This window comes from Ciona intestinalis, unplaced genomic scaffold (genome assembly GCF_000224145.3).
Source record: "Ciona intestinalis unplaced genomic scaffold, KH HT000047.2, whole genome shotgun sequence".
In the NCBI taxonomy this organism is placed as follows: domain Eukaryota; kingdom Metazoa; phylum Chordata; class Ascidiacea; order Phlebobranchia; family Cionidae; genus Ciona; species Ciona intestinalis.
Window position 1 is genome coordinate 112,005 of NW_004190369.2, and position 9,884 is coordinate 121,888.

The 9,884-nt window shown below is 35.8% G+C and overlaps 2 protein-coding genes across 3 annotated transcripts in view; both read right to left on the bottom strand.

Annotated features, from left to right (window-relative positions):
- Window positions 1-9,884, bottom strand: part of LOC100175212 — a gene marked incomplete at its 3' end in the record, with an annotated part of 276,802 nt that overhangs the window by 111,929 nt on the left and 154,989 nt on the right. The gene's annotated exons all lie outside the window — the stretch shown is intronic.
- LOC100179877 overlaps window positions 3,950-9,884 on the bottom strand; it is a 14,529-nt gene continuing 8,594 nt past the window's right edge. The window contains exons 11-26 of one of the 2 annotated variants that reach the window (XM_026837994.1): window positions 9,223-9,424; window positions 8,737-8,898; window positions 8,440-8,634; window positions 7,968-8,038; window positions 7,738-7,882; window positions 7,555-7,661; window positions 7,300-7,408; window positions 6,974-7,153; window positions 6,719-6,872; window positions 6,502-6,584; window positions 6,291-6,444; window positions 5,541-5,623; window positions 5,308-5,461; window positions 5,126-5,208; window positions 4,622-4,775; window positions 3,950-4,033 (exon numbers count right to left, since the gene is read on the bottom strand). In XM_026837994.1, coding sequence (XP_026693795.1) covers window positions 4,024-4,033; window positions 4,622-4,775; window positions 5,126-5,208; window positions 5,308-5,461; window positions 5,541-5,623; window positions 6,291-6,444; window positions 6,502-6,584; window positions 6,719-6,872; window positions 6,974-7,153; window positions 7,300-7,408; window positions 7,555-7,661; window positions 7,738-7,882; window positions 7,968-8,038; window positions 8,440-8,634; window positions 8,737-8,898; window positions 9,223-9,424 — 2,046 coding nt within the window. In that variant the 3' untranslated portion in view covers window positions 3,950-4,023. Of the gene's footprint in view, window positions 4,034-4,621; window positions 4,776-5,125; window positions 5,209-5,307; window positions 5,462-5,540; window positions 5,624-6,290; window positions 6,445-6,501; window positions 6,585-6,718; window positions 6,873-6,973; window positions 7,154-7,299; window positions 7,409-7,554; window positions 7,662-7,737; window positions 7,883-7,967; window positions 8,039-8,439; window positions 8,635-8,736; window positions 8,899-9,222; window positions 9,425-9,884 lie in introns of those variants that run through there. The other variant, XM_026837995.1, reaches the window with a different exon arrangement.

The following is a 9,884-nucleotide window of genomic DNA, read 5'->3' on the forward strand; positions in this document are numbered from 1 at the left end:
AGATTGTTGTAAGGCATTCCACACTGTGTGGTCCTTCAAACGAGTCACAACTTTCAGGAAATACTAAGAAATATGACAAAAAGTTAAAATCAAAATTCAATCTTATACAAAAAAGTCACAATAATATCTCACCAATTCCACGCTATAATGGCGTTTTACATAAACACATTATTTTAATAAATTACCAATTCCATAACAATTTAATTGATGATCAGCATCTCCAGCATCTGCTGCTGATTTTACACTTTCCATGTTTTCTCTAATTGACCTATAAACAAATTTATAACGCATAAGTTTTCACAATTTGATTATATACAAAAATAATTGGATATATATAATTCTTGGTTGTCGCAATAAACAACAAACTTTACACAATGAAGTATACTTGTATTAATATTCTTTAGGCTATGTAAACATAGTTTATATAATTTAACCTCATATCTAAGTTGTTTAAAGCATCTGCATCAGCAGTTGTTAGATTGCCAGGATATCTGTAACCTTTGACTTTGCAATCTACTTCTTCCCAGATTGTGATGAGACAATCAATGGAGTGAGGTCCGTGATAAGAATCACAATTCTCCGGATAAACTATGTTGAAAGAAGAAAACAATTACCACAAATGATATAATATATCAAATACAAACCAATTCCATAACATTCCAATACTTTATCTGCATCACCACCATCAGCTTCAACTTTAACAGTTTCAAAATTATTCTCAACTTCTCTGCAAATTTAAACTTGTTAGAAATTGGTAATTCCAGTATATCAGTTTTTATTTTATGTTATATAATGATCAGGTAGAAAAAGTTCAAACGTAAAGAGAGAAAAAAGATTACTCCAAATTGAGAAAATCCAATGCACTTCTTTGATACTCTCTTAGTTTAACTGGAGCTTTTGTTCCTTCACTTAAACAACCTTTCGACTCCCAGATGCTTGTGAGGCATTGTACACTGTGTGGTCCAGTAAAAGAAGTACAGCTCTCTTTAAACACTGTAACAGTGAATAAAAAGGTATATAGTTGAAGTAAATAAAATAATTTGGTGCAAATATAGTAAAAATACTTTTATCAGGGATTTTATTATCAAGTTAAAAATTCATAAAGATAATAATTAGAATCCAAATGGAATTTTTTTACTCACCCACACCATAGCAATTAGATTGATGAGTTGCATCTCCACCATCAGCTGCTGTTTTAACAGCCTGTCGATTCGCAATCAACATCCTTCGTAAATATTTGTGGTAATATTAATGGGTAAAGTAATAAAATTAGTGATGTGCCGCAGTTTCGGTCTGCCAAATTTATTCGGCCGAATCAGCGATTTCGACGAAGATTTTTTCGGTCGAATCGTGCGTAAAGATACGGCAAAAACCGATACGGCAAAAAAAACTTTTTTCACTGACAATATATCTACGAGAACTTGCACAATTTGTGAGATAAGAATTAAAGACTATTTGCAACAAATAAGTTTAATTTAATTAATCATCATGCTTTAAAGCAATGCTAATCATTTTGGATACGGTTCTATGGGCTATGGCACACGTGCATTTCGTTAACTTCGTCATATTAGCGACAGAATATGCTCCCGATCGTCGATAAAGAAACACTTGCCCTTTCTCTCTAAACAGTGGACGCGTCTGCGCACGACCCCTCCACATTTTTAGCACAAAGCAGAATACAAAATGTAAATGTAAAGTTTTCGTATAATTTTTTTACACTTGATATAGTTTTAAGCCAGCAATTGTGAGTAGTTTAAATGCAGGTAAATCGGGAATATGTGAATTTTAATTGGTGCAAATATAAGAGCGAGGAGCGATGCTATCAGTAAATTGGAACCAACAGAAATTGTAATATGATATTACAAAGTATCGTCCCTATCGAGCTTGGACAGAAGCCAAAAAACATCGTTTGTTGGCACCGCACGAGAACCAGAGTTTCATTATGTCACTTTTCACGAGAATAAATGCACAACGATTGCTTTGCTTGTTACGTGTGGAATGTATGGTACCGCATGCGTCTTCCATTATTTCCAAAGCAAGCGTAAAGCGTAAAAATGGAACGTTTGTACACAGTGTTTTTTTTTCTCACAAAAGTAATTAAATTTTTTTGTTTGGGTAACACAGGTTTCGTCATTGGTTACAGTAAAGAATTTTTGAGTTCTCGAATTAACTGCTCGTCCGTGTTGCAATAAAATTAATTTTATCTAATCTACGCTTTCCGTCACCGTTGTGCAGTGGCGCACCCAGGGGGGGGGGGGGGGGATTAGGGGAACCAGTCCCCCCCCTTTTTGATATCAATAAATGGTTAACAAGCGTCGCAGTGTAAAATTCTAGAATTCGTTGATGCCAACGCATCGGCTCGTGCACTCGTCTGCCTGAGTGTATGTGCAAGTGTGTGTGCGTGCGGAAGGTTTCGTGTGTTTCGGCAGGCATGGAATCAGTTAGCGTTAAACGGCCGCGAACTCGTCTCTTATTAAACGTTACACGTCCACGAACTCGTCCCTCGTTAAACGATGCTACGTTACACGGCCGCGAACTCGTCGCTCGTTAAACGATGCTACGTTACACGGCAGCGAACTCGTCCCTAGTGAAGCGATGCTACGTTACACATCCGCAAACTCGTCCCTCGTTAAACGAAGCTAAGTTACACGTCCGCGAACTCGTCCCCCGTTAAATGATGCTACGTTACACGGCCGCGAACTCGTCCCTCGTTAAACGACGCTAAGTTACACGTCCGCAAACTCGTTCCTCGTTAAACGATGCTAAGTTACACGTCCGCAAACTCGTCCCTCGTTAAACGAAGCTAAGTTACACGTCCGCGAACTCGTCCCTCGTTAAATGATGCTACGTTACACGGCCGCGAACTCTTCCCTCGTTAAACGATGCTAAGTTACACGTCCGCAAACTCGTCCCTCGATAAACGATGCTAAGTTACACGACCGCAAACTCGTCCCTCGTTAAACGAAGCTAAGTTACACGTCCGCGAACTCGTCCCTCGTTAAACGACGCTAAGTTACACGTCCGCGAACTCGTTCCTCGATAAACGATGCTAAGTTACACGACCGCAAACTCGTCCCTCGTTAAACGAAGCTAAGTTACACGTCCGCGAACTCGTCCCTCGTTAAACGAAGCTAAGTTACACGTCCGCGAACTCGTCCCTCGTTAAACGATGCTAAGTTACACGTCCGCAAACTCGTCCCTCGTTAAACAAGCGACGCTAAGTTACACGTCCGCGAACTCGTCCCTCGTTAAACGAAGCTAAGTTACACGTCCGCGAACTCGTCCCTCGTTAAACGATGCTAAGTTACACGTCTGCGAACTCGTCCCTTGTTAAACTAGGCGACGCTACGTTACATGCCGCGAACTCGTCCCTCGTTAAACATGCTACCTTACACGTTCGTGAACTCGCCCCCTGTTAAACGACGCTACGTTACATGGCCGCGAAATTATCCCGCCCCCCCTTTATTTCTGTCTGGGTGCGCCACTGCCGTTGTGCTTTTCTCCCAACGATTTACTTTCCCTGAAGTTTTGGTTCGTAAATACACGCGTTATTAGCAGACGAATGTTTCCGACGACGCTTTATTGCCACATTAAAAATTTATATTAAAATTGTTGATACTTGTGACACGGTGCCTATGAAGTATTTTCCTGTATTACTTATGTAGTTTTTACCGACCGCCCGTCGCCGCAGGTTCTGATGATGTCATACATGATTCCCTTGATTCGGCCGAATTCATTGGGGATAAATGGCCGAATATTCGGTTTTGGGCCGAATCATTTTTTTAACGATTCGGTATCACTAAATATAATCGATATTACTTTAACAATAATCTATTTTGGTAACTCAAATACAGTTTCAAGATATCTTATTAAACTTACTTCAGGTCCAAAGCTTTCAACGTATCTGCTTCAGCTGTGGATAGTTTAGGTGGATACTCCTCACCTCGTTCCTTACAATCTACATGCTTCCAAACTCCAATGAGGCATTCCATTGTGTGCGGTCCACTGTGTGTTGTGCAGCCATCAGGATACACTAACAGAAGTAAATTCAATTATTTAGATAGATCACTTCAGTTGTAACAAATACCGAATGGTTTTTGATTGTATCAATCTTTTATCAATCAGTTTATATGGTACCATCAAATCTAAAGCTCGTAGTAAAACTGAACAAAACTAGTGACTAACATACCTGTTCCAAAGCACTCTAACTGCACATCTCTATCTCCAGAATCAGCTAAGCTTTTTTTGTTGATTACATGATCAAACAACTGGCTACATACAGGAGAGGGAAGGCATGTTAATAAAACTTACACTGTTATAAACTAGAGCACTTCTTTTTTTTTCCATTCCATATGGCTGTGGTCCTACGTTGAGACATGTCAGGGAACAAGGGGTTGATGCATGTCCCATAACCAAAACCATGTATGTAATTACATTCACTATAGGATACATTGTTATAATTGCAAAACACAAAATATTAAGTTAACCTATATGAAAAAATAGGCAAAAAACAAAGCTTTTACACAGGATTTTTTTGTTAGCTAGAGAATATACTTTAATTTAATCTTTTACTGCATTCTAATGCAGCAATTTTAGTCTAATTGAATATTACAGTTCTTACTTGAGGTTGTATGCAACCAGTACATCTTGTTCAGAGGTTGGCAATTTAACAGGAGCATGTGTTCCGTCGTTTCTACAACCTTTCAAGTTCCAGATAGTTGTAAGACAATCCACACTGTGAGGTCCATTGTATGTGAGGCAGTTTTCAGGAAACACTAAAAAAATCGGGGCAAGGAATGGAACAGAAGGATTTTAGGAATAAGATTTAAACAACTTAACACATTCATAACTTAAGAGGTTATTGTTTTTTGTTTAGTATAGCTGATAATTCCAGAAACCAACTGGGTTAAAAAATGACAGTTAAGAGTCTTTTAAAAAACACACACACCCCACAATCGCAGCAGCATTAAGCATCAAACTCTGTATTCATTGTTTAGAAAGCGAATGCTTTTACCACTATCAACATGGCAAAGTGCCGGCCATATTATCACCAGTTTTAACCCTAAACGCAATAGGTTTTTTTTAAATAAATAATAAGTTGCTTAAATAGCAAAATAGGACCCACCCAACCCATAGCAATTCAACTGATGCTGTTCTTCTCCTTGATCTGCCATAATTTTTGACACCTTCATTGTAGCATTCATCTCTCTGTTTTAATTAGAAATTAAGCAAACACAGATAAAAGTAAACGAAACATGTTACAAAGCCATCTATACCTCGCCTATTATAAAAAAGTGTAAAACTTACACCAAGGTCATGTCAACAAGTGGCTCAAGGTCAAACTCATCAAGCTTAGGTGGATATTTCTCCCCTTCGACTTTGCAACCCACTTTCTTCCATGTACTTATAAGGCACTCCATGGAATGAGGACCGTAGAATGTTGTACAGTTTTCTTGATACTCTATTGATTAACAACTTAATATTAAAATGTGGGACAAAAATAGTTTAACTGCAAATAAATGTAAATATTATACACAGACCAATTCCAAAGCATTCCAATTGTTTCTGAGTATTCCCTGAATCTGCCTCTGTCCTGTATTCAAGCATATGCTGTTCTAAACTCCTATAAAACAATTTATTATCTTCTCTGTTTATTCACAATTTTTTAACATGGAACTAAATAAACCTTACTTTAGGCAGCAAACGACAGTTTTGGAAAAATTATTGTATAGTGGTTGTCATGTACCTCTTGCATTTTAAAGAAGGTAAATAAACAACGGTTAACTCCATATATTTAAATTTTAATTATAGGATCATACCAATTAAAAATAAAATTTGCGTATTGATAGAAATGCTTATGATCTAAAGATACCAGGAAAGTTTCAAAAATACAGCTTTTGAAAAATCTGTATAAGATACCAAATTAAACGCTGGAGTAAATAAAAAGCCAGGTTTATTTGAATAATTAAAACATAAGAAAGTTGAGCATCTCTGCCCATACACATATTTTCAATCTTCTTAGTATGCCTTTTTGACACCTCATTTTTTGCATTCAGAGAATAATGAAAACAATAAGCAGATTAAAAATATTTTGTTAATGCATGCAGTTATGCACTAGTGCCATAGTGTTAGAAGTAAACATACTTTTCCTAATTAATAATTGGATATTAAATCATTCACACACTAGAAAACAAAATGTTCAGTATAAAAATTTATAACAAATGAAAAAATTACAACTTGATTATATAATTTTGTTGACTGTGTGTAGTTAACGGTGTGGAATAACTTACTTTAAATTTAAAGCATCTAGAGAATTTCTTTCACTTGGATTTAGTTTCGAGGGAGCCTTGGTACCTTTGTTCAAACAACCTCGGATATTCCATATTGAATTGAGACACTCAATTGAGTAAGGACCATAAAAGCTCAAACAATTGTCTGGAAATTCTGTAAAAATTTAACACGTTGACAGAAAATTACAAAATTAATAACATTGATATTTACCAATTCCATAACAGTCAAGTTGTTCTGGTTTTGAACCCGTATCCGCTGATGTTTTTATTGGTTTTATGTCAGTTTCAAGTGACCTAAAAAGTAAAATGATCAAACATACATGCAATAAAACATAACAGCAGTAAACACTTAAATAGACTTTCATTAAAATATACCCACAGTCGTTTAGCCAAGGTCTAAGGTACAGGAACAAGTTGATATTTCTTACGTTAGGGGAGTGTTCTTCATTGTGTCTATGATTTCAGTTGATCGTTTCTCAGGATATTTATCACCCATTTCAACACAACCAACCCTTTTCCACAAGTTGTTCAAGCATTCTACGGTATGCCTTCCATTTAATGTTGTGCAACCATCGGGGTAGTCTGTGAATTTGAGCGATTTGAGCAACATGTTATTTATTAAGCAATAAACCATTACAATTATAAAATTTATTTGTAAGCTTTATATCCATAATACAGTTTACTTGTCATGCAAACAAATGTGAAAGCATCGGTGCAAGCTTCTTCAGTCCAATATGCATTTCCATCAGCACCAGCAGCTACACAGTCTTTTGCTGAGACTGAACCACTTCTAGTTGGTGACCAGTTGGTGTAGTGGCCACCAGGTTGATCATGTGGCTCACCATTTGACCATATAAAAGATCCTTTAAAATAAACATTACTAAAATGTGATGTGAATGACAATAATGAAGATAAATAAATACTATTTTCAGTTTACCATTGCAAGTTATCTTAAAGTCACCTTAAAGGAATTGGTACCTGTAATACATAACTGCCAGATTTAAGTTACCTTCAGTTGCAATGTCATCAAGTCCAATCCACCATTTTTCAACCCCAGTAATTTTTAATGAATCCTCCACCTTTTTACGAAATACTTCTGCTACCTCTGAAGTTATAAGCTGAAAAATTATGTGGGATTTTAATACAAAATATGTAAAGTATAAATAAAGAATTAATCAATTAATACATATGATGTACATACAGCCAAATTTCAACAGAATTAAACAGAGCATAAAAACATGTAACGTTATGGCATAATATTTACAGATGGCAAGATTTCCATATTGTCTGCACACGTGCTCTTTGCATCTGCATGAGTTTGTTTATTCACATGGAATCTGAACTTTGGTGTCAAACCAAGGTCTAACAACTCTGTGATGAAAAACAAATAAATCTACATTTAATTGCTCAATGTAAATTACAGATGTTCCTTTTTTAAATGTTTTACCTGTACCATTACATAGCTCATGGAATACACCAACTTCTAGGTTAGTGGAATTGGCAGAGATTTCTTCTATTAGAACACTCATCTTCCTGAGAGTAAGTAAGGAAAATGCTCTCAGAGAATCAGCAGAAAGGCTTGCTGTACAACGCTGAGAATATTAAACAAGTGGGATTTAAAAACTTTACTGTAAGTTTTGGTAATGGCACAAGCAACTCAGATCAACTATTAGTTACCTGAACAAAATAATGTTCCACACAGCCTTGAACAAGTGGAGGGTTGTAGGTTGGACATTGTGAAGGCAGCTCTATAATTTAATACATAACAATGAATGAATATAACTTTCTTTATTCTAACTTAGTGGGGAAACAGCAGTTTGGTATATAACATGGCTCATTAAGGTTTTGTTTTCGTGCCAGTTTACGTAATGCATGGCTGACAATTTAGAAAACCCATTAGTGACCTCTTGGTTGGAGTACATACTGTTGATGTTAAGTGTCTTGCCCAAGGACACATATGCTCACAAAGCTAGCAGGCAGAAGGGTGAACTCCAAACCTCTGTCTTAGAGACAGGCTTGTTAACCACTGTACTACTATGTTGATAAAAAACATTGGTCTATGAGAACAAGTCAACTAACAAAAAATAGGTTGGTAAAAATATTCAAACCAGGATCCATAAAAAGTAAAATCTCATTAAAGCACACTTACCAGATTCACAGACAAAAGGCTTCTTTTTATCGCACCACTCATCTACCCAATACTCATTGGTAATATCCGAAAAATCTGCTTTACCAACATCAGTTAAATCAATTCGCATAGCACCACAGTTTTCCACACACCATTTATTATCAGGTTGAGCATGTTCAGATCCACCAAGATACCAACGTTCAAATGGGAATGGACCTGTGTGTGTAGAAAGCAATTTATTACTTACCTTTCTTGATAAAAAGTGCATCTAACTAAGGACAACGTTGATAAATTTATTAATGGGATTTAAACATTTACCTTTTTCGCAAAATACATGCTGTTTCATGTAAGAGCCGCAATCAACCCAGCCTCGTAGATGGTAAAAACAACCATAAGCTTCTTCCATACCATTACTTCCAGGAGGATCGGAACTGCCCCATATTACATTGTTAGGATCAGGATGAATCCAAAATTGTGGTACTATAACAAAAATATTGAAACAAATAGATCAATCTATTCAATTTCCTTTTTTTACAATTGCACAAGAACACTTCACCCAGTTGCAGCTGCTAACAAACATAAATTGTTTTCTTCATAATTATAACAAATATAATTTATGTATGTTATTCAATTCTTTAAATATGATAATGTTCAATATGTTTATAAAATATGTTGCTGAGTAAAAACTAATGTTCTTGTTTAAATGTGTTAATTACAAACCAATATATGGAACATTTTATTTTGATACGGTAGTGTTATATTGATGGAAATTACATTAATAATAATAATTCTTTAAGAACTTACGTGCGAGTTGCTCTTCTGTTGGTAGTGGAAAATTATGATTATGATACCATTGACGTTGCATAAATATTTGAGTGCCATCAGACCACTGAAATGACCTCAAATCTTCGTCAGTTCGGGCAAAGTCCAACCACATTCCACTGGGGTCGTAGTATCCAGGATAATCATTCTCTTCTTTTGCCGCTAACCATATTGGTGCATATACCTTTAAAATAAAAACTATTAGTATGACACAGCACCAGATAACATATTATATTACAGAGGGTTCAGTGTCACAAAGCTCCATATATATTCAACATCAAGATAAGAGGTTGTATTTTTGGAGTAAACACTCAATCAAAGAAGAGTTTTTTTTTATTTAAAAAAAAATTCAATCATGTTCCAATCACTACCATGCACTACTTGAATAAACAAATTTTTATTAGGTATTAACAGTTAGCATAGAAACAACTGTTTACGTTTCCTTTTTAATATAATGCAACTGAGTACTGACCACAGTCTACAGTACTTTCATATTCTTTGATTGGCAGCTTTTGAAACAAATGTAAACAAATAACATACATTTAATATCGAATAAACAATAAAGTCTCACATTCAAGCTGTAAGGTTCATAATAAAACTAAACTTAAACTTACCTTTAACAACGCAATAGTCTATCATGCTCA